The following is a 25,921-nucleotide window of genomic DNA, read 5'->3' on the forward strand; positions in this document are numbered from 1 at the left end:
ATGTTGCATGCTATGTTGTGGTCAACAAAGTCGTAAGGATGTCCTGCCTCGCAGACTGTAAAACTAGTTTACCTACAGGTACCAATAAAGTAACCTAACCTAACCTATATAATGTGTATTTGTAGTGTTTTCAATTTAGCAAATTTGAATATAATTTACAAATCACTACTCTTTGTTTTATTAGCATTTTTCATCATACCATCCCAACTTTTTTTGGAATTGTGGTTGTATTAAAGTAATTTAAAAACCACATTAATATAATAATGTATAACCCGGTCATAGTAAATTGGCTCATGGAAAATGTGTGAGGGTTTTAGGTGTCTTCATATAACGCTCATTTGTTGTATTGGTTCAATAGCCTGAGACACCATACATGAAACAGATGTTGTTGTAATGACCATTGTATTTACTTAAGTTAAGTAGACATTTGTCTTTGTTTCATGAATTCATTATAGTTAACATTTTCTGTAATACTTAAAAGGATAGTTCACCCAAAAATAAAAATTATCTCATCTTTTACTCACCCTCATGCATAGATGTGTGACTTTCTTTCTTCTGCAGAACACAAAGATTTATAGAAGAATATCTCTGCTCTGCAGGTCCATACAATGCAAGTGAAAAGTGACCAGAACTCTAAAAGCTCAGAAAAAGAAGACAAAGTCAGCATAAAAGCAATCCATAAGACTCTAGTGGTTTAATCAATGTCTTCTACAGGCATCCAGCTGGTTTTGGTTGAGAACAGACCTGTTCTGAGATATCCTTCTAAAAAATTATTTGTTTTTGTTCTGCAGAGGAAAGTCCTTCATATCTTGAATGGCATGAAGGTGAGAAAATGATGAGAGAACCTAAATTCTTGGGTTAACTAAACCTTTACATTGACCTTGTCAAAACATTCTGTTTTGTAAGTTAATTTATCTTCAAATGATCACAGACAGAGAAACATATACACTTGTTTATTTCTCATCAGATTTTTTTTGGTAGTTATTCAATATAAATCTCTTGTCAAAGAAAATCAATGAAATGATATGGAAATCTTACTTATTTACATAAGTAATTTATAAAATAAAAATATTATCTGCATTTTTATTTCAGTTTTGGAGTGTGTACCTCATGTGTTTGTCCCAATCCCAACAGATATGTTTTTATAAAAATATTTCAATTGCATTATTTAAAGGCATCAGAAAAATAACTTTTATCTAGAGAACAACATACAAGGTCAAAGTCATAATACATCAAGAAAGAAACATCAAACAAAGCCAACTATTTCACTTAGCTTGATAATTTTCATGCGAGGAGATTCAAATAGTCCTCAAGAGTGTGGCTTTTCCTAATATGGGTGGGTCTTTAATCCTATATTTAAGGACATATTATATGTAGGCTCTAACAACATTGTCTTACATGCACAGATACATTGCAAAATTTGGCAACAAAATAAAATAACAAATATTAGACAATTTTCCAGTGGCAGTACAGCCTCAGACCAGGCCTTAAAATTGTATAAATCAGTTCAAATAGTAATATAAAACAGAAAATACGTCTACAATCTTTTCACAACATTTTGCTCTAAAGTGACATATAAATGATTGCCATATTAGTCTGATAATTTAATGTAATATGCACAAAAGGCAATGGTAAATATTGCATGTCATTTATACCAACAGTTGTATGCAATCCATTACATCAGCCTTGCTGCTCACTCATTATGCTGGGATGTGGAAAAAAGGCAAATGACAAAAATATTAACTTTAGGTTCATATGCTCAAAAAACATGCTTTGTATTTTCTAAGGTCCTAAGACCTATACCTCTATCATATATGCAGTTTGGCTTGATTTGACTTATGAGCATGTTGTAATGATCAACTAGTACTTGTAGAGGTACAGTAGCAATACAATAAGCCATTCAAAATTATATTTCATAGATGGTTTTGTCTATGCAACAGTTGCACAGTGCAGCTTTTAACCAGCCATGCGAATCCTCTCTTGCATGAGAGCAGCGAAACAATGTGTCAAATAAATCTCCAATAATAGTCAACAGAGATAAATATGTATGATGCCTAAAGACCACATCTAAAATGTACTGTGTAATCATTGGCATGAAACTGAGGCAGCACAAACATGTCCCATTGAAGGGCAACAAAACAAACAGAGACATTAACTGGCACATTTCTGTGTGAATTTCAAAACATTAAAAGCACAATGAGTTTGGAGTCACCTTAAAAGCAATAAGGATCCTTTGATTGACAGTCTGGAATAATCAACAGACATTACAGTAACATTAAGGCCACCATAACCACTTAACTTTAAAAAGGTTCAACCATAGTTTCCTAGGTTCCAGCCTGGAGACCAGCTGGCTTTCATTAATTTATGCATTTCAACATTGTATAATATTGCTGTGCTGCACTGGTAACATTTTCTAAATATCATAGCTTTCTTGGTGGCTTCCTGCAGCACAGAAAAACAATACCATAAGAGTTGTTGAATCAAAGGCATACAGTACATATTTAACGAGACGAAAACTTTGGCAACAGAAAATTTGTAAAAATAAAAATTGTGATATTGACCTTTGGTTACGAAAAATAAATCACTCTTTTAAAACCAGCTAATGAGGTGACTCTTGAACTTTACAACATATGAGTAGTTATGCCACGAAAAGATATGCAGGCTAATAAATCACAATGTAAATTGCTTAATGGATGTGGCATTTTGTAAATGGTTTCATGACCCATAAGACAGTAACAAGATAAAAAAAAAAAAAAAGTTTAAATGAAATACAAAAACATTTTTACCTGTAGCTACTTTCAAGGTACAGTAAGAATTTACTTATTCTAGACTACTTTTTAATATACCAGGAGGCCAGCAGTTAGAGCTATTCACCTTACATTACATCACTTCCCTGTGCTCTAAAGGAAAAACAAGATCCACCTTGTCAGTGAATTAAAATGAGAATAAAACAGCACAAAAGTACAGAGCACCTACCAGGACAGGGCAGGATTTTTTCTTTTCCTGAAATAGTTTTGCAAAAATATTTTACATTACCTCGCAATAAATCTACCATGGTTTTACTAGAGTACCCATATTTTAACCATGATATTTGTAGTGAAACTAAAGTAATAATTCAGGAAAACAAAACCTATTATAATAAAAATCATAATATTGTGGTTATTATGGTTTTACTACACAAATCCCAAAACTATATTTTTAGTAATATTGTAGAATGTAGTTTTTGGTGGTACTAACCATAGATTAACCATGGATTAACCACGGTGATACTTGTGGTTACTATGGTTTATTACAACTATTGTGAGGGCACACAAAACATATTGTGAGGGAATGCAAACTATTTTAGAAAATTCCCACCCTTTCCTCTAAGTGGCTCCATACTAAAGCAAGCCAACATGAAAATAAATTCTTACGAACTGCATCATTAAAAGGTCACAATTACAATTTTTTTTAAACATTGTAGAATAAGAATAATTGCTGATTCAACAGCTTCAATGAGATTTGGATTTCAATCTTCTGATTCTAAAATAATAGGTGCTCTCAAGCTACAGTTTACATCTTTGACATTCACGGTTTTAAAAAAACTCTTTGACATTCATGGTTTTAAAAAACGAATACTTTGATCCTGATAAGTCTGCAATTCCATAAATCATTAAAGTAAAAAGAACTTAAAACTAAGAGTTCATTCATTTTGTTACGTGCAAATCATCTATTTGCATCAGTAAGGCTGGGCAAATAGAAGCAAGCTCAAAAAGAGACACCCCTGAAACATTTGTGCAAACGTGACGGTAAAAACATATTCCATTGCCCAGTGCAACAGTTCAAGCAACAGCAAAGTAGCCTCACAAACCATTTGATTTGTGCTACAACAACAACAGCCTTAAAGCGGAGCTAAAATATGCACCTTTATCTTTAATAAAATTCCCAGTCTGTGATTCTCATCCAAAAACAGCCCATGGAAAAGACAAATTTAAAATCTCAAACCGTAATACACAAGAGTCATACCTATAAAGCCGATCTATTTTAAAAGGGATAGTTCACCCAAATTTGAAAATGTTGTCATCATTTACTCTGTTGTTCTAACCCATATGACTTTTTCCATGGAACACAAAAGGAGATGGTCACCATTAACTTTCATTGAAACAGAAAGGTGACTGAGGCTGTAATTCTGCCCAACCGCTCTCTTTGTGTTACACTGAAGAACGAAAGTCATATTGATATGGGACAACATGAGGGTAAGCAAATGATGAATATTTGCATGAACCATCCCTTTTACCTTCCTTGACTTTACTGGACGGTTCCTCTAAACCTTTATCAGTTTAATCTATGCTTAGTGTAGTCTTTAATGTAGGAAGCACCACTTTGAAGCCTCCCACCCTGTATGTGAATGTGTTAATAAAGAGGATTAAAGCATTGCAATGTTCTCAGGAGTGCAGTTCAGATGGGTGGAGGTACTGCTTCCTCCTGGAGATTTCAGACCCTTTGTGGCACCTCCTTGGACATCGTCTCCAATAATGACACCAGGCCCATGTGATAGGTTCAGCTGGAGGCCAGCCAACATGGTGTCAGTTGTGACGGTGCCGAATTCGTAGGTGAAAGTTCCGTAGAATACAAGGATGACTACAGTGAATACCCATTCACAGATGGCTGCTGCATGTTGTAGCACAAAGCTCTCATGGATGAAGAATATTCCACCTAAGAGATTCAGTCAAGGATTACAGATTTTTCCAAATTGCATTGTCTGTCTTGGTAGAGATAATTCACCAAAATTAAAAATTATGTCATAATTTAACTCATGTTATTCCAAACCCATATGACTTCATTCCTTTCATGGAACAGAAAACAAGATGTTAGGTAGCATGTTAGCCCCAGTCATTGCATTCATTGCATCTTTTTTTTTCATGTCCATCAGAGGCTAGCATTCTGACTAAATTCCTTCACATTTCACTGAAGAAATAAAGTCATACGTGTTTGGAACATTTGCCAACAACATAAAATTGGCTAAAAAATCAATTAGTGGGATGCTTGGCTGGCCATATTGTTTCAGAAAACAAGGTAAAATGACTCATCATTAGACCAACACAAAGTTGAAGTCAGAAGTTTACATACACCTTAACCAAATACATTTAAACTCAGTTTTTAAATTTTTTTCTCAGATTTTGCCCCCAAATGTAGTCTCCCATTAAGTTCTCGTTATACTGTCCTTGGTAGCGGAGTTCAAAGTCCAGTTTATCCTGGTGGAAGCCCTCGCCTTGCTCCGAGTACGCTCCAATGTTTTCCTTGAATTTATCAAGATGAGCATCAAGGATATGGACTTTGAAAGACATCCTACAGCCCATTGTGCTGTAGTTCTTCACCAGAGTCTCAACCAGCTCCACATAGTTTTCGGCCTTGTGATTGCCCAGGAAGCCCTGAACCACTGCAAAGAAGCTGTTCCAAGCAGCTTTCTCCTTCTAGTGAGCTTCTTGGGGAATGAATTGCATTCCAGGATCTTCTTTATCAGTGGTCCGACAAAGACACTGGCTTTGACCTTTGCCTCAGACAGCTTAGGGAAGAAGTCTTGAAAGCTGCCGACTCCTTATCTACAGCTCTAACAAATTGTTTCATAAGGCCCAATTTAATGTGCAGTGGTGGCATAAGCATCTTCTGGGGGTCCAACAGTGGCTCCCACTTGATGTTGTTCCTCCCCTTAGAGAACTCGGTCTGCTGTGGCCAGTACTGCCTGTGGAAGTGCGCATTGGTGTCCCTGCTGTCCCAAAGGCAAAGATAGCAGGGAAACTTGGTAAAACTTGGGAGCCACCATTTTAAAGTCTCCTATGACCTCCCAGCCATACTCCTCATACTTCAAGGCATCAAGCAATGTCCACAATTTCTTGTCAAGCAAAGTGTCACTGAGTTTGAAGTACTGTTTGCAGGCATTAAAATACATCCACAGGTACGCTCCTTGTCTAAAGGCTTGATATCAATTTCTGGAATTTGAAAGCTGCTTAAAGGCACAGTTAACGTATTGTTTGTAAACTTCTGACCCACTGGAATTGTAATATTGTAAATTAAAAGTGAAACAATCTGTCTGTAAACAATTGTTGGAAAAATTTGCCATGTCATGCACAAAGTAGATATTCTAAACGACTTGCCAAAACTATAGTTTGCTAATATTAAATGAGTGGTTAAGAAAAGAGTTTTAATGACTTCAACCTAAGTGTATGTAAACCCCTGACTTCAACTGTAAATAAAATAAGCACAACAGGCCCAAGTAAGGTCTATGTTTGCATGTAGCACATACCACTCAAAGTGCGAGCTGCTGACACAGCTGGTCACTATGGAATTAACATTAGTGCAAAACTTAATGATTATTTATAGAGAGACTGGTTAATTAGCTCTTCTCATAGTTACATCACACAGCAACCATTTAGCCACCCCCTTTTCTTCCAGTTGGGACAAAACAATTTATAAATCATTGAAGAACAAAGCAGAGATAAAACAGGAAAGCTGGGAGACTCCAGCTGGACTCATTTGTCTCCATGCCAAAATTTACACTAACGCAATTAGATTATACTTCTACAATATGAGAGTCAGAGGTTTACTGATCATGACAAGAACCTCATGAGCAGGATGAGATAAAGATACAAGCAGAGTACTGTGCAAAATTTTTCTAAACCCTCACTGTGTCCATTTTTTATGGATTTTAGTAGCCTAAATAATTCTAATTAAATTATCCAAAAACTGATGATTAAAGTGTGGTTAATCTATGGGGGTGCATGCAATTAAAGGGTTCGTTCTCCCAATATTACAATTCAGTCATTATTTCCTCTTTGTTCCAAACCTGTGTGACACTTATTCTTCAGTGAAACACAAAAGATGTTAAGCACAATGTTAAAGAAATAGATCACACACAATAGATCAGATTTACTCACCCATATGCCATTCCGCATTCAGTCTTTCTTTCTTCAGTAGAACACAAATAAAGATTTTTATTAGAATTTCTCAGCTCTTTTGGTCCATAAAATGCAAGTGAACGGGTGCCAAAAGTTTGACACTCAAAAATCATATAAGTCATAATCCATGACTCTAGCGTTTTCAGAAGTAATTTGATAGGTGTGGGTGAGAAACAGATCAATATTTTAGTAATTTTTTTCTTTAAATTCTCCTCCCTGCTCAGTCAATCTCCACTGTAACAACTACTACTTGTGTATGTGGTGATTTACATTCTTCATGCATTCGCCCCCTACAGGGCAGGGAGAATTTCTAGCAAAAATGTACTTAAATATTGATCTGTTTCTCACCCTATCATCTGATGACATTGATTAAACCTCTGGAGTCATATGGATTACCTTCATGCTGACCTATGTGATTTTTGGAGTGTCAAAATTTTGGCACCCATTCACTTGCATTGTATGGACCTAAAGAGCTGAAATATCTAAAAATCTTAATTTGTGTTCTGCAGAAGACAGAAAGTCATATACATCTGGGATGGTATGAGGGTAAGTAAATTATGAGAATTTAAATTTTTGGGTGAACTATTCCTTTAAAGGCTTACCAACTCAGTCACCATTCATCAGTCACCATTCGTAATTTTATGGGAAATGCCAGAGTCAATATTCTTCCAAAAAATTTCCATATTTATTTTACAACAGATAGAAAGTCATAAGTGTGTTTAGAAAGACATGAGTAAATGATGACAGGATAAGTTAGGTGAAATATCTATGGCTTTCAATTGATTTTTAAAGTTGAAGTCAGAAGTTTACATACACTTAGGTTGAAGTCACTAAAACAAATGTTTTTAACCACTCCACAGATTTCTAGAAAAATATTAGCAAACTATAGTTTTGGTAAGTCATTTAGGACACTTTGTGCATGACAAGTAATTTTTCCAACAATTGTTTACAGACAGATTGTTTCACTTTTATTTGACTATATCACAATTCCAGTGGGTTTACATTCACCAAGTTAACTGTGCCTTTAAACAGCTAGGAAAATTCCAGAAAAATCACCTTTAGGCAATTAGCTTCTGATAGGCTATTTGGAGTCAATTGGTGGTGTACCTGTGGATGTTTTTTAAGGCCTACCTTCAAACTCCATGTCGTTTTGGCTTCACATCATGGGAAAATCAAAAGAAATTAGCCAAGATCTTAGATAAATAATTGTGGACCTCCACAAGTCTGGTTCATCCTTGGGAGCAATTTCCAAATGCCTGAAGGTAAATCGTTCATCTGTACAAACAATATTATGCAAGTATAAACACCATGGGACCACACAGCCATCATACTGCTCAGGAAGAGACCCATTCTGTTTCCTAGAGATGAACGTAGTTTGGTGCGAAAAGTGCAAATCAATCCCAGAACAACAGCATAGGACCTTGTGAAGATGCTGGAGGAAACAGACAGACAAGTATCTATATCCACAGTAAAATGAGTCCTATATCAATATAACATGAAATGCTGCTCAGCAAGGAAGAAGCCAATTCTCCAAAACTGCCATAAAAAAGCCAGACTACAGTTTTACAAGTGCACATGGGGACAAATATCTTTGAGAAATTCCCTCTGGTCTGATGAAACAAATTTAACTCTTTTGCCATAATGACCATCGTTATGTTTGGAGGGAAAATGGTGAGGCTTACAAGCTGAAGAACACCATCCCAACCATGAAGCATGAGGGTGGCAGCATCATGTTGTCCCTCCTGCAGCAAAGCACCCCACAACATGATGCCACCTCCCCCATGCTTCACAGTTGGGATGGTGTTCTTCGGCTAGCAAGTCTCACCCTTCTTCCTCCAAAAATAACGATGGTCATTATGGCCAAAAGTTTAAACTTGTTTTACTGTGGTCTGTGGATATACTTTTCTACAAAGTCCTTTGCTGTTGTTCTGGGATTGATTTGCACTTTTCACATCAAACTACATTAATCTCTAGGATACAGAATGAGTCTCCCTCCTGAGCGGTATGATGGCTGCGTGGTCCCATGGTGTTTATAGTTGCGTACTATTGTTTGTAAAGATGAACATGGTACCTTCAGGTGTTAAGGAATTGCTCCCAAGGATGAACCAGACTTGTGGAGGTCCACAATTTTTTTTTCTGAGGTCTTGGCTGATTTCTTTTGAGTTTCCCAATTATGTCAAGCAAAGAGGAACTGAGTTTGAAGGTAGGCCTTACAATACATCCACGGGTACACCTCCAATTCAGTACTCCTCCTATCAGAAACTAATTGGCTAATTGTCTAAAGGCTTGACATACATTTCTGGAATTTTCCAGCTGCTTAAAGGCAGAGTTAACTTGGTGTATGCAAACTTATGACCCACTTGTATTGTGATATAGTCCATTAAAAGTGAAACAATCTGTCTGCAAACAGTTCATGGAAAGATGACTTGTGTCATGCACAAAGTAGATGTCTTAAACAACTTGCCAAAACTATAGTTTGCTAATATTAAATGAGTGGTTAAGAAAAGAGTTTTAATGACTTCAACCTAAGTGTATGTAATCTTCTGACTTAATACAGAATATACAGAATATTGTTAAACAGCAGATACAAATGGTGAAATTAGTAATGTGTCCATTCTTTTTTCTCCATTTAGCTCCCAAGCTAACCATTTGGCCTATTAACTTAGCATACCACTAGATGGTTAACCTGGTAGGTACTCAATGGTACAGCCTCTTTCCCCCATCATCTTCATCAAGTTTCTCCTCACTGTCCCCATCTAGTGATATAGCGTTATGACTGTATTCAATAGAAATTAAGTTGCTGGATATAAAATAGTTTTATAAATATATATTTTTTTTAATGTTTGTGGTTAGGGTTAGTTTATTGGTAGGGTTAAAAGTGCTATATGTAATATTTTTACAGTACTAAATCATAAAATGGCCATAATATGCCATTAGAGAATTAGGAAACACTCCAAGTTGAAATACTGGCTTCCCCAATAACAATGCTACAGCCAGTATATTCTACTTTGAAGTTTTCATTCTGGGCCGGAACTTCCGTTTATGTTTTGGCCTGTGTGATCCTGCCCACTGACCACTCACCAATAGTATTGACACCACCCCTAGCAAGAGTTGTCCTCATTCTGGCAACCCACATTAGTTTCGGGTCTGGGGCGGGCCAGACAACTCTCCAATATTTTGAATTTGGACTGCAGTACCCATTTCAATCGCTTGTTGTCAATCTTACATATAGCACCTTCAAGGTTAGGGTTAGGTTTAGGGGTAGGTATACGTGTGGTGTTGCTGTGGGACTCCAAATAAACAAAACAAACACAGTAGGCACGTTTGAGATGCCAAACGCTTCATAACTGCTGTCAAGTCGGACAGTTCTCGCTTCTCGTAGTGGATCAGCCGCTACAAGATAAAAGATATTGATTTGCATTCATGTGCTTTGTTGATAATAAAGTGGATGCAATTAAAATTCTATTGCTTTAAATGAAAAAATGCCGCCTTCTTCAAAAGACTGAGGCCACCTTGCTCTTGCAGGAGATTTTTTTTACATACATACATCATCATCATGACATCACAGCAGACACATTTCTGATTGGCATGATCGGTTCTGCGCAGAATTTGCTAATCTCAAACGAGCCTAATGTATGAATGTGACATCCATCTGTTGCAAGACTTGCCTTGTAGTGGCTGTGCCTTGTTGTAGTGTTGCAAGACGCAGACCATTCTCCCATTTACAGCCTCTGAGTGCAGCATTTTCCAATTTTCAGATGCAGCCAGTATGGTTTGTTATGAAGGTAAAAATTAAGTAGAACTTGTAGATTTTAATTTGAGAACTTGTACAATAAATCATTGTACAATAATTGTACCTGTAAGCTAAAACTTACACTCACACCCCCGATATGAAAATGTGTAAAATAAAAGTGTGTTTGGTGCTAGAATGTTGAATGTTGCAAACTGCACTCCCAGAAAACAGGTTTTTGTCTGTGAGTGCAGATTGCAACATTCAACTTTCTAGCACCAAACACACTTTTATTTTACAAATTTTCACATCGGGCTGTGTGTGTAAATTCCAACTTACAGGTACAAATATTTATTGTAAAAGTTCTCAAATTAAAATCTACAAGCTCTGTAGTTTTGCTACATTTTTACATTCAGTTTGTTGCCTGTACAGCTGGAGTTGCGCTTACGGCTCCCTGCTGACTGTGACTTGTGAAAACTTATAGATGGTACAATACTTAATTGCCTCTTCCAGTAGTAGGAAAACTCCTTATTACAGTCCAGTGGCATGATTAAGAGTTACATTTTTAATGTGTTATTTTTTTATAAAATTGCACTGAATAATGAACAAATTAAATAGATAGCCTTAGAACTCACCCTTTAAATTGTCACAGTTTATATTTTACACAAAGTTAATTGTAAGCAATATATTTCAAAATTCTATAAAAACACTTGGTAATCATTTTCCCAATCATACTTAAAAAAGAAGGATACTGAGAACCAGTGTGACGAGAGAACAGGTAGCCAGTGCCACTCGCACATAAGCCATCCAGTAGTCCAAAGCAGTGACAGCCAGCCGATATGTCAGCACACACTGCAAACACACGAATAGAATGCCTGCTGGAAAGGCAGCGCCTGCACCTACATAGTGAAGTGTTTTAGCATGGTCCACCTGGGCAAAAAAAAAAGTACAGTGTTTCAAGTCAAAACAGACCAATGAATCAATTAAAGCTTTGAAAATAAAAGACCAGGGGCCATAACTTAGTTTCTTCTGTGTTGAGTTGGATGGGTCGCTCAAACAAATAGATGAATGTTTTAATAGTGTAACACTGTGGTTCTATGGCACTATCAGGTTTAATTAGGGATGTGCAAAACTATCTATTTTCATAAATGTCGGTTGTTTGAATGACTCTGTGTTAAGGATAATAATGTATAATTAGGCTCTGTTATGTTCACGTGACCCTGATCAGACACCTTTTAAAGGGATAGAAGTAATTGCAGCACTTAAATATGGTGACTAACAGATATTCAAACAGGCTAAATAACTATAACATCTTATTGCACAAAACTATCCAAGTTAAAAAAAGAACAAAATAATAAAGGTTCCAATACAGAGTGGCACAAAACCGCTTATCCGCATCCTGAATGACGTGCTTCAATGTAACCGGAGCGCTTCAGATCCTCGCTGCACACTAAAAAGCGCAGAGCTGTTAGATAATATTGCGAGTACCTATCTAGTTCACGATATCAAGCAGATTAAACCTTTTTTACTGCAACCGTTTATTAATGCAGTGCCAGACAGAATCAGAAAACACCTCACAAAACCGGGAATATAATTCGCAGCAGAGGATATCATGCCCAAAAGTGATCGTCTTTTCTGTAACAACAGCGCATAAAAAACTGCGATGTGCTAGTGCGTTTATGTTGTCAGTTTGATCGATGCTCAATTTCCCCAGTAACTGATGCCGATGAAAGCACTATTAAGGATGAGGGAGTGAAATGCCCTCTAAAATCCATCCAGAAGAATGAGAATGTCTTCATGGATCAATAGTAATCACTTTGAGAACATCAGCCTCTCTGAAACACTCTGATGCTGATGATCAACACATCATCTGATGCCATGAATTTACAGCCCATGTAAAGACTTGGGGTAAAGATGTAAATGCCATGTAAATCCCCTCATACAACAATCTACACTAACACAAGGCAAAAAGAATACTACAGTTCTTTGACAATTAATATAGTAAAGAAGCTGAATGCAATAATTATCTGAATAAAAGGATTGAAATGCAATAAAAGGCCAAACATTTAATAATTTTTGGTTTTAAAAGATACATGTATTTTTAGACAAGCACTGTGTCTGCATTGCTAGCAATTTCCCTGTTTCAGTCATCTTTTCTTTCTTTTTTGTGTGAGCTCAAAAAAAGACGAATATAATTTGAATTTCTTATTACTGATGTATTTGTAAAATTACAAGTCTGTCTGCTGGCTAGCAAAAATAATTTGTGTATATATATATATATATATATACACACACACACACACACACACACACACACACACACACACACACACACACACACACACACACACACACACTGCCCTCAAGTTGTCCCTTCCTCCCAGCAAACTCCTAACACAATATTTCATATATCATGAATCCTAATGCTGCTCTTTTACATGCAATAAAACGTTCATATTGACCACTGCTGTCAAGGTTCAAAGAGAAAAAAAAAATCATTATATAAATATCATAAAAGTAGTCAATACAACACAAAGTTGTTGTGTCCCCAGAAAGCTTGGACTATAGTGCACCTGTCATATGGACTACTTTTATGATGTCTTCATGCTGAACCTTTAATAGTGCTTTTTAGTATTTGTCCTTTTTGAAGCTTGACAGCTCCTCTTCACTATAAACTGGGATTCTATGGAATAGAGCTGCTTAAAATATCTATTTTTATGTTCCAATAAAAAACCCAGCATATGGGTTTTGAACAACATAAGGGTGCGTAAATGAGTAAGTAAAAGTACATTTTCCATTTTTAGGTGAACGACTCTAACTGGTGGCTAATTTTTTTTTTAGCACAAACCTGACAAGACATACTCAAAATAAAATGGTTTCTTTTAAAGACTCTTAGGAGATGCTGTACAAAATGTAGAATTAATTAGACAAAGAAATTAAGAAAATTCAAAATGGCTAATTTTGACAAATGGTGAATAGTTTGCACCCTTGGAAATTACTATTGGTCGGTACAACATTTGAATCATAAAACAGTGGTCAAACATTGCATGTTTAGTTAGATACTTACATCTCACATAACACAAGCACTCTTGACCTGAATTGCATGCTAATATGCGGCGCAGTGTTTATGAGATACTCCTTCATAAACATAAAACTAGAAATGTGTTCCCTTTAACTCATATTATACTGGATATCATCAGTAATTTGAAAGTAAGAGTATAATTCTTTTTTAATATGATATCATCATTAGTATTTTGGTTACTTCTAAATACTAATAACAGTACAAAAAAATAAAATATTGAGGGTGAATAAACACCAAGTATCAAACATAGTCTTCTAATTTGTAAAAGATTACACACATTATTTTGTGTTCTTTTATATAAAATGAATTTAAAAAAATGATGTGATTATCTAATCTATGAATCAGTTTTAAAATAATGATTGCATGGGATGGAGCCAGCTAAGTGCGGGACAGTTTTATAACCAACCTGGAAGTTGCCCACAATGACCAGTCCTACAGCATTGGTGCATCCAGACACGAGTCCACTGGTGTTCAACCAGCAGTGGCTCCTGTGCTCGATGATCTGAGCGTACCGAAGCAGACACACCAAAACCACTACAAAAAGAAACCACATTGCTTTACACATGGCTTGTACAATTCCTTTTTTATTTATCTTCCATAGTGTAGTACTCCTAGTGTAATTGTCCATATTTAGCCCTGGCATTATTTTCATCAAGGGCCTTTCAAAGAAATGTTCTTAAATGAAAAATGTAATTCTGTCCTTATTTACTCATCCTCATGCCATTCTAAACCTTTATGCAGTAGTTTTCTTCTGTGGAAGACAAAATTAGAATTTTCTGAAGAATCATAAGACAGCTCTAGCAATTCAACCACAGTTCATGGTGACCACACCTGTGATGCTGTAAAACAGACAAAAAACTAAAATAACACAAAAAAAAACAGTCTATATGACTCACACACTATACTCCAAGTCTTCTACTTTTACCAAGTCTTCTTTCATTTTTTAAATAAAATGTTGAATCTCAATGCGGATACGAGCTACCCAAGAGCTTTGGCAAAGAAAAATATTATCCGTGAATAATGACTTAAATTTGGATCCATTCCTGTATGGCTTCAGATCACTTGGCCACAAGTTGTATTGACTACTTTCATGGTGTTTTATTTTTCTTTTCTGGAGCTTGGCAGCAATGGTCACTACTGTCCATTTATGGCAAAGAGCTGCATAAGGATTCTTCAAAAAAATTCTACTGGTGTTCCGTAAAAAAAAAAGAAAGAAAATGACATGAGAATGGGTCAATTTTCTTTTTTTGGTAAGCTATTTCTTAAGTTATACATCATTTCTTTATACATTCTGTATTATGCAATTCAGAAAACTTGGATTTCTTTTCATAACATGACTTGTGGATAGACATTATTCACAGCAGCACCATCTTTACTGGGTTGTAGGGTTGATACAGTATTTTGGGTCATTCTGCTGACGAAAGATTGAAAAAAACATCCTTTCTTTTTCATTCACTTCTAAATTAAATGTAGTGCCAAGGCCTATTATGCTGTGGTGTGTGTCCTGATAACTCCCAATCTTCCCCAAAAAAGATAAAGCCAACCACAAATCTTGTAGTTGCACCATAACAGCTCACTGAATACAAAATAAATGATGAATCAGTGATGATGCAATAAGACCCTCTTGCAGGTCTCTGTTCTTATGACAGATCTGCCATTGTGATTGTTCATAATGAACAGAAAATATTTTTAGACTTCTCATAATAACATAAATGATCTGTAACTTTGTGTTTTGCGCCATTGCTTCGGCAAAGCGTCTCTCACTCTCAGTCATTCAGTCAGTCCCCCTCCCCCCAGCGGCTCTGACAATGTAACTATATTCAGCATCTGAGGAGCAGCTGAGAAGTTCAACACAGGTAACCACTTTTGCTTCAATTCTATTATGGCTCACAGGGCTCGACATTAACGCTTGTCTGCTTGTTCGGGACAAATGGATTTTTGAAGGGGCAAGTGAAAGAGAATTTTACTTGACCACCTGTACAAGCAGACTGATTAAAATGTCTATCACAAAAAAATAACCGGCTATATCTGTGAGAGCCTAGGCCTTTATCACTTATTAGAAAGTTACTATTCTTACTCTGCTGTTGAAAGTAATCCAGAGCATGTCATTTTATAATTTGCAAGAGATCTAGTAACAGTTGCGCCCTGTTTGATTGACAGGCGGCGTATGTGTATGTGCTGAAAATGCTTGTGCTAATGCGCATCTGAATGGTTAAATACATTTCAAAATTCTGCCAAAATGTCCGTCTTGGTGAGGTATTCATGTAAACATAGAGAGTGATGTCTAAAGTAAATGTAAACAGTGGAGAAAAGCAGATTTGTATTAAAATGTCGGACTTATAAGTTTAAATGTAAGCTAAAAGACCTGCTGCTGTCCGTGTCATTATAATAATCAAACAACCAGAACAAGAAAACACTCACTGCTCTTGACTGTTTAACTTAAGTAGCTTTAAAATGTATTAATGTATTTTAAACATGCAGTGAAGACCAGTAGTAGTTTTATGTTGCATTTCATTCTGAATGTTTCCTTGAATACTTTCTGCAGTTAAAAACTTTTAAAACTGTTACAAAAGCACAGTTTTTTATTGTTATTTTATTATTGACTGTTTACTAGTCTTGAATAATTTCTTAAGAACTTGTTACCATTCTTCCATAATTAACAACTTAGTGTTATTATTTGTTGTGGTTTAGAAGCTGGCATTGAGAATTGTACAACCAACTACTGACATTTTTTATTGTGAGAATGTATAGCCTTTATTGTACATGGCGGATCTTGCTGCAAAACATGATGAAAAGCAGTTCTCATTTCATAGAACTATGAGCACCCCTGCTGTTAATAGTGGCCATGGAAGCTTTCCTTTATTTGACTACCATACATAACATAAAATAACAGCCTACTCCACTACCCAGTGCAGTTTACATTACTGTCGTAGAGAATAGAGTTGATTGCATAGGTACACTATTAGGTTGGGCATCGGTCATAATTTTAGAAATGCATTTTACTTGAGCATGTAACATAAATGTCCTTTTTCCTCTTTAGATGAGTAACTTTTTTCTCTGACAAGCGTATGACCAATTTTCTTGTCCGGAGGACAAGCAGACGACAATGCTTATTGTCGAGCCCTGGCTCAAATGTACGCTCTAGTCGATTTTGTATTTTGATCATTTGTGAACTGCATTAAACTCTCTCTTGGTTACCATGGTTTGTGGGTGTGACTTAATTGCCATGTCATTAGTATTTCTGGTTAAATTACTAATAGAGCACAAAATTGTTTACAAGAGCACCAAAATCTAGCCTCTTAATTTTGCTCTCAAAGTGCACCAGATTGATGCATTTAACTTTAAAATGTACAAAATGTTCTTACAGGACAGCTCCCCCCAGAGGGTCCGAGGTCCACCCACCACAATCTCATAAAATCCTGTGTGAAACAATGAGATGTCACTGCCGGTGTGAAATATGAGAAGACGGTCTTACCCATGAAAGCTCCCACATTCCCGATAAGACTGAACAGACAGCTCTCAGGAGGGTATGATCCACATTTACTGAATCAAAGTGAAGACAAAGACATTTTCAGATCATACTGGAAATAAACACAAACTTAGAAAGAGATCGAAATAAAGCTGATGTGACTACCTGATGAGGGGGATGTCTTGAAGTGTGCAGCATGTTTTCGGGAATCCTGGCTTGGCCGTTTCCTCTGTGCATGTCACATTGTACGACCTTAAAATAAATCACATTGATAATCAAGCTGTGATCCAATTCTACATACTCTAGATACACTGAGCAAAACAAACTGCTCAACTTACCAGTTTTCAACAGGACAAACATGGTGGTTCATTACAGCCATAGCATACCTGAACATACAGATAAATGAATTTCATTCACTCATAGTAGATGAGAAAGAAACATTGAATAACTATGACTCATCTAGGGAAGCCCACCTCCTCGGGCTGGCACATATTTAAATAAAACGCTTATAAATATACACATGCATAACATGTTCCTAATGTATTGAATATGAATCTGAATTAATTGGAATGCAAAGCTTTGATCTCATCTTTTAAAACTATGCTAATGTGAAAAAACTATTCAATGAGAAAAACACTAATTTGATGGGTTTTATTATGTCTAAGAGTACGCTAAAGGATCTGGTGAATTCCTTTCCTGGGTGACAGTATATAAAAACACACTCACACTATCCATATTCCAGTGATAGAGAAGGCAGCCAGACTGACAGGCAGTATAATCCAAGCAGTCATTGGTCTGACAGTGAGGCCAGTCTGTCCCGAGCATGAGGGGGAGGAACACAAAGGGCTGAGGGGGTGAGACACAGGGGTGGGGGAGACGAGGGGGCACTGACATGCAAGGACACACAGGGAGGGGACATGAGAGGAGGAGAGGGAAGCCACGCTGCTCCTTCCTTCTGGCCGCCAAATCCAGGCCTATTCAGAGTAGTTATAGAGAATAGAGATACCATATTATAAATGTATCATTAAAAGGCAACCCATTTTACTTGCATAAAGTAACATATGTATGAGTGAGACACGGCATTCAATTAGTAAAAAATGAAGGGCATGAATTGATTTTAATCTGTCGTGAATCAACTGAATAATAAAATGTTTTCAACATTACAAAATGTGACATTGGTCAATTTTTGTCCTTTTGAATAACATGCACATATGAATCGTTCACAATGAGACCAGGAACACTCATAAATAAAGTAACTAGACTCTTTGTTTTGTTGACTGGATCTGCCAAGCATGCATAAATGAGCTATCATTACAGTGATTTTAAGAAATTCCTGGTATAAACTGTGCTTGTTGCTCATTTCACTTGCAATTGCCCTTTCCACCTATTGATTAAGTACTACCAACAGCACTTCTACTCCAAATCCATACATATCCTGTAGTCAGCAAGAATGTGGAGGGAACATTTTTTTTTTATTATTAAAACATAAGCTTTACTGGAATTCTTCACATGACTGCCACATGATGGCTGTGTTTCAAAACTAAAGAGTTATGCAACTGAGCTGTGGTATACCACAAATGAGGTGAATTAGTATGTGCCTTAAATGTCCAAAAATGAATAGAGACTGGAGGACGATTTGTACTTGTTAAAACCTTAGCGGTTATGTTTACACGTCAATCTATTCTGATATTTTTTGCAAAAAACGTATAATGCTTATAAATGTTATGCATGCACTATCTAAAGTTTGCTTAATGGATACACTTTCACTAATGTTCACAGAAGCAGGTTGACGTGTTGTTGGCTTCATGCCACGCATACTCATTTGCATTGTGAAGTGGAAACTAATGTGTACAGGTGGCTTTTATTAATCTCACTGTATCTTTAGGACCAGCAAAACAATTCTGTTCATTATGTTCGTATTTCGTCTGCCTTGTTTCTAAAAGCACTGTCTGACTATCTCACTTCCCGCTTATCCTCAAATTCCACGTTTAGCTTGCTAACTAGCACTGTAGCAACATCTAGGCAGTGTCTCAAAACCTAGCACGCTACCTACCCAGACGACATTTTGAACAACGTTTGAAAAAGCCTGTGATGCTCGAAATGCTGTTTAGTTAGGAAGCTCACTATGTTCTGAGATACAGCTACAGTCACCCAAACCCCTTAAATGACTGATACCGTCGGAAAAGGTAAATTCGTTCATGTTTAAAATGCCAGTACAAGAGACCAAAAACTGCGCTCTGCCGATAACATTCGAGCAAACTTTTCTGTTTAACAACCATATATTATTAGAGATACATGTGCACATACCTTCAGTCCCGCTACTCCCTGGTTCCAACCTCACTCAACCTTGGTGCTGCTTAAAGATAAGGCACTGTTACTAAACCTGCGCCTTGCTTCTCCCTGTAATTGTAGTTTTTTGCCCATTTTAAAAGTATTCGTTTCAAGGTATCGCAATAACCACAAGACTACATTACCCACAATTTCATCGAGCGAGCGTCTCGAGAACATTGAGACTGGTAATGCAGCCCCTTCTAAAGGGAAAAAACGTAACTGCAAGAGGTTGATTACTACCGGGGCCGTCGTTCTCTTTGTTGCTATATCATTTTCACACAATAAATAGGTTTGTTTCATTAAAATATTTTTTCTTACGCATTTACCAAGCTTTACTGGACTACTTTTAAAGTCCCCGGATACAAAAGTCAGGCATATATGGTTTTATTTGAAAGCTTAGAATCTGGCATTGTTATAGAACACAATCACTTTGAATTAATGTTACATCAAATAACAGCAAGGTCTGAAAACATTCGTGTTGCAAATTAGCGCCACCTAGAGGTAATGTGGTAGAAATATTAATATGGATATACAATTCTTTCACATAGCACTTAAATAGACAAGTCATATACCAAATGAAATCTCTCATTCGCAGGAATGTGACTATTTAGCTTATTGTGTTTCCCTTATACTACAGTTTGAAAGATGTCAAAAGAATCACAAAGTGAAGTATGATTTCTGTAAGAAATCAAATACAAACGTGTCTTTTAATGCGCCGCACCGATCACTGCTGCTATAAGCTCCAAATAGCAACAAACCTTTCATCGGCTTAGTCCATTTGTTAAAAGATGGTATGTCCATTTGAAAATGTGCTATAGTTTATAATGCAGGGATTGTTTTTGATTAAATTAGACAGTGTTGTCCATTTGAATCCTATGCAGCTTCCAAATTCAGATGAACAGCTGCAACACTTGAGTTCTGTATCTGCACTGGACATATAACATTACCTATTGTTTAACCATTGTTAATTTACTCACTATATAAAGCAATTCATAATTTTTTACTCCATCCCTCGAAAATAAATGTCTCAGAATGCACCAAAATTGCAGGTAAATTGCAATATGTTCAATTTATTCACTGTAAAAAAAAAAAATCTTAATTTTAATGGTGAAAGTCTGTAAATATGCTACAGTAAAAAAAAAAAAAACATTGGTTAATGACTAGTTACCTTAAAATATATGGTAAAAGTTTTTAATATATTTTAAAAAGACAATACATGTAGTTTTACGTTAAAACTTGGAAAAAATATTTTTAAAATTAAAAAAATATGATTTTCTGCATAATTAACAGTAAAAATGTATATTATGTTCAACAAGAGAGTACATGTACTTTTTACATTAAATTATTGTTAAAATTACTGTAAAAAACAATAATCGGACGGTCCCTGCGTGACCCATTACATTTCATAATATTTTATGGGAATAGGTATGTTTCTTCTTATTTTTAACATCAGTTATGTACATTGGGGTGTTCTGTGTTATATTTGATGTAGTTTAGTTCATGTTTATTGCATACCTTTAATTTCACATGTTACCCTGATGGTGTTTCTTGTTTTTGTAAGTGACACTGAGTATTGTCTGTACATGTTTATTGGTCATTGCTCCAGGAAGGGCCTCTTTTTGATAAACTTCATGTCAGCATGTGCCCTTTTGTAATTAGGCTACTACGATGATTAGCCTAACAATACATTATAAAGTGAAAAGCAGATTTTTACAGTTTATTATTTAATAATATAAATGACGGTAATGCACCGTAAAATATACAGGCATCAAAATTACATTCCGTAAAGCCTGAAACGTGGTTACCATATTTTCTTTTTTACCATGAATTTCTGGCAACCACAGCTAGTTTTTACCGTAAATTTAACAGGATTTTAAATTATTTATTTTTTACAGTGTTTGCCTGCTGTTGTTTTAAAGTGCTGATTTTTTTTAAGTAATATATTTCAGAATTGTTTTTAATTGGTGCTAATTACTTCTTGCTGGTGTTTGTGTGCAAAACAGTGGCTGCAGAGCAGGGAGGTCCATGTTCTACACCATGCATATGGATGAAGTCTTTAATATGAATGTATTTCTCAATGCCATCTAGGTGCATGTAACATACACTCACCTAAAGGATTATTAGGAACACCTGTTCAATTTCTCATTAATGCAATTATCTAATCAACCAATCACATGGCAGTTGCTTCAATGCATTTAGGGGTGTGGTCCTGGTCAAGACAATCTCCTGAACTCCAAACTGAATGTCAGAATGGGAAAGAAAGGTGATTTAAGCAATTTTGAGAGTGGCATGGTTGTTGGTGCCAGACGGGCCGGTTTGAGTATTTCACAATCTGCTCAGTTACTGGGATTTTCACGCACAACCATTTCTAGGGTTTACAAAGAATGGTGTGAAAAGGGAAAAACATCCAGTATGCGGCAGTCCTGTGGGCGAAAATGCCTTGTTGATGCTAGAGGTCAGAGGAGAATGGGCCGACTGATTCAAGCTGATACAAGAGCAACTTTACCTGAAATAACCACTCGTTACAACCGAGGTATGCAGCAAAGCATTTGTGAAGCCACAACATGCACAACCTTGAGGCGGATGGGCTACAACAGCAGAAGACCCCATCGGGTACCACTCATCTCCACTACAAATAGGAAAAAGAGGCTACAATTTGCAAGAGCTCACCAAAATTGGACAGTTGAAGACTGGAAAATGTTGCCTGGTCTGATGAGTCTCGATTTCTGTTGAGACATTCAGATGGTAGAGTCAGAATTTGGCGTAAACAGAATGAGAACATGGATCCATCATGCCTTGTTACCACTGTGCAGGCTGGTGGTGGTGGTGTAATGGTGTGGAGGATGTTTTCTTGGCACACTTTAAGCCCCTTAGTGCCAATTGGGCATTGTTTAAATGCCACGGCCTACCTGAGCATTGTTTCTGACCATGTCCATCCCTTTATGGCCACCATGTACCCATCCTCTGATGGCTACTTCCAGCAGGATAATGCACCATGTCACAAATTTCGAATAATTTCAAATTGGTTTCTTGAACATGACAATGAGTTCACTGTACTAAAATGGCCCCCACAGTCACCAGATCTCAACCCAATAGAGCATCTTTGGGATGTGGTGGAACGGGAGTTTCGTGCCCTGGATGTGCATCCCACAAATCTCCATCAACTGCAAGATGCTATCCTATCAATATGGGCCAACATTTCTAAAGAATGCTTTCAGCACCTTGTTGAATCAATGCCACGTAGAATTAAGGCAGCTACGCCATCCGGCGACGTATCCTTTTTAGAGCAAGCTAGTTCCTCAGCGAACTTCACAAAAGGAGCAACGAGCGTCTTTTTAAAGATGCCTCGCACCACCTGCGCCTCATGCCGCGCCCCTCTCAGCGCCGGAGACCACCACCTCATATGCGCTCTCTGCCTGGGACTGGAACATGCAGAGCTCGCCCTCGATGACGGCGGATGCGACCTCTGCGAGCAGCTTCCGATGTCGACCCTGCGGGCTGGACTCGAAGCACTCAAAACCGAAGCCGCTGCGCCGCCTTTCGTTCGCCGGCGCAGAGAAGCGCCGCTCCCAAAGGCTGCCGGAACTGGTGTTAGAAGCGACTACCTCGCCGGAGCCTCTCCCTCGAGCCTCGCTTTCACCCTCCCCGCCCCCCCGGGACGCACAGTTGCCGCCAAGCGGCCGCACTGTTGCCATCTCGGATGACGAGGCGGAGGATAAGGGCTGCTGTTCCATCATGGCTTTGGACAGCGAGGAGTGGTGAGGCTCCCAAGCCTCCTCCTCGGCCCAGGAATCCAGCAGGACCCGCACCAGAGTCGAGGAAGAACTAACGCGCCTCCTCACACAGGCTGTCGACCACCTCGGGCTCGAGTGGTCACCGCCCTCTGAGCAGGCTCCCAACAGACTCGACAGCTGCTTTCTTCAGAGCTGTCGACGCGCGGCGCCCATGGCCCGGGCCGCTCCCTTCCTGCCGGAACTCCACGCCGAGCTCTCTAAATCGTGGAACGCGCCTCTCTCGGCCAGGAACCGATCCCATGTCTCCACCTCTCTTGCTTCGGTAGACGGTGCCACCGAGGGGGCTACTCTTCCATCCCCCCGGTCGAGGATTCGGTAGCAGCACACCTTTGCCCGCACTCCGCTAGATGGCGGTCTAAGCCAGTGCTCCCGTCTAAGGCCTGCAGAACTACTTCCGCCTGTGTTGGCCGCGCCTATGCCGCCGCCGGCCAAGCCGCATCTGCTCTGCATTCCATGGCCGTTTTACAGATCCTCCAAGCGGACCTTCTTCGAGAGTGGGATGAGAAAGGCAGGCACCCAGAGGCTGTTTCAGATCTAAGGAGCGTGACGGATCTCGCCCTTCGCGCCACCAAAGCTGCAGCTCAAGCCCTAGGGAAATGCATGGCCGCGCTGACTGTGACCGAGAGACACCTATGGCTAATGCTAGCCGACATGGGAGAAGCTGAACGCTCCACGTTCCTCAACGCGCCGCTCTCTCCGTCCGGTCTCTTCGGTTCCGCGGTGAGTGGCATTGTTGACCGTTTCTTGGAAGTCCAGAAAGCCACCCAAGCCACGAATCTCTTCCTGCCTCGTCGCGCTAGCTCCTCTGCAGGCCGCCCACGTGACCAGCCTCCTGCACGAGCCTCTTCACAGCGCCCAGCTCAGCAAAGCCAGACTTTTCAGCGTCGACAGGGCGGCCACCCTAGAACGCGCTCAGACAGCCGCCGCAGACTGCCGCAGACCGCCGCCCCCCCGCGGGCCTCGGCCTAAGATTGCGCTGAAACCTGAGCAACCGAAGTCCTCCTAGCTTTGTTAAGGAAACGACGGCTCAGTCCCGCCGCGGCCGGACCACTGTCAAAGCTTCGCCCCTGTCAGTCCCTTCTCTCAGGCTACTGCAGTGGTGGATTCAGCAGCCAACAAGCCGGTGATACTGCCCGCTTGCCTGCACTCAAATGCCGTTTTCACGGCGACCCAAAGAAATCTTGTGAAAAGCAAACATGCCTTATGTGTAGAAAATGTGCCCACAATCCAGTGTTCACCCCTACACACAAGCATTACACTTCCGTGTCCCTATCAGAGCCCACTCACATAAAGCAGGTACAGCCAGCTCGAGTGTTAGAGTCAATAAACGCGCCCACGAATCCGTCGCGGCGCCCTTCTCTGCCGGCTCTGTCACACGGCCAGCAAACACCTCTCTGTATGTAAGTCCCATGCCCGTGACTATGCTCGCGCATCACTTCACAGATGTGACCCCATTCACCTCAATCGGAAGTCACTCACAGAACAGCCTGTCCCTGCTGTCTGCGAGCAGTCATGCATAAGCACAGTAAGCGGCTCACACATTCTGTTCAGCTGCGCTGTGTGCGGCAATCAGGGCGACTTGGCCATTCACCCTCTAGCGTTACGCTTCAAAGCGTGGAAAGCTATCCCAGGGATATCCAAATGGGTGTTAAGCACAATAAAACAGGGCTATTTGCTACAGTTCGATCGCCGCCCTCCCGCTTCAGAGCTGGCTCGAAACTACTGTGAACACGGAAGCAGCCTGCATGCTCCGTTCAGAAATAACAAACCTTCTCTGCAAGAGGGCCATAGAGAGTGCCACTTTCTCTGAGCGAGTCGGGGTTTTACAGCCGTTATTTTCTTGTCCCCAAGAAAGACAGCGGCCTCAGACCAATATTAGATCTCAGGGTTTTGAACAAGGTGCTCGCAAAAGACAGTTCAAAATGCTTACAATCAGGAAACTCCTCGGCGCAATGTGCCAGGGGACTGGTTTATTTCTCTCGATCTGAAAGATGCCTACTTTCAGATTCAGATAAATCCCGTCACAGGCCATTCTTGAGATTCGCCTTTGACGGCCAGGTTTATCAATACACGTCCTTCCGTTCGGCCTGTCTTTAGCACCCCGTACTTTCACGAAGTGCATGGATGCGGCGCTCGCACCCCTGCGGAGTCAGGGCTTGCGAATTCTGAACTATTTGGACAATTGGCTGATTATGGCACAGTCACATACGGAGCTTCTGTCTCACAGGACAGTTCTCCTCAGTCATCTGAACAGTTTGGGTCTTGCAGTCAATTGGACCAAGAGCTCACTACAGCCCAGTCAGGCAATTTCCTTCCTTGGAATAGAACTAGACTCCATGGCGATGACGGCACGCTTATCTACACAGTGTGCGCGCCGTGTTCAGCGACTAGCCGCGTCCTTTCAGATGAACAGCCTCACGCCTCTGAAAAAATTTCAGAGAATGCTAGGTTACATGGCCTCAGCCGCAGCAGTACTTCAGCTGGGTTTACTGTGCATCGCCCGCTTCAGCATTGGCTAAACACCCAGCGTCTCGCCGGGCTTGGGCCACGGGCGCCAGCCGATCAGAGTGACTCAGACCT

The 25,921-nt window shown here is 39.0% G+C and overlaps 1 protein-coding gene across 1 annotated transcript; it reads right to left on the reverse strand.

Annotated features, from left to right (window-relative positions):
* Positions 1 to 949: 949 nt before the first annotated feature.
* Positions 950 to 19,633, reverse strand: tmem150aa (transmembrane protein 150Aa). The gene is made up of 8 exons (XM_052108966.1): positions 19,524 to 19,633; positions 17,943 to 18,190; positions 17,555 to 17,602; positions 17,382 to 17,468; positions 17,223 to 17,290; positions 14,154 to 14,281; positions 11,418 to 11,595; positions 950 to 4,695 (listed from the first exon to the last, which is right to left on the reverse strand). Exons 2-8 carry the CDS (start codon positions 18,005 to 18,007, stop codon positions 4,406 to 4,408), a joined length of 864 nt encoding a protein of 287 aa, XP_051964926.1. The 5' UTR covers positions 18,008 to 18,190; positions 19,524 to 19,633; the 3' UTR covers positions 950 to 4,405.
* Between the last annotated feature and the right edge of the window lie 6,288 nt (positions 19,634 to 25,921).

This window comes from Xyrauchen texanus, chromosome 3 (genome assembly GCF_025860055.1).
Source record: "Xyrauchen texanus isolate HMW12.3.18 chromosome 3, RBS_HiC_50CHRs, whole genome shotgun sequence".
Taxonomy (NCBI): Eukaryota; Metazoa; Chordata; class Actinopteri; order Cypriniformes; family Catostomidae; genus Xyrauchen; species Xyrauchen texanus.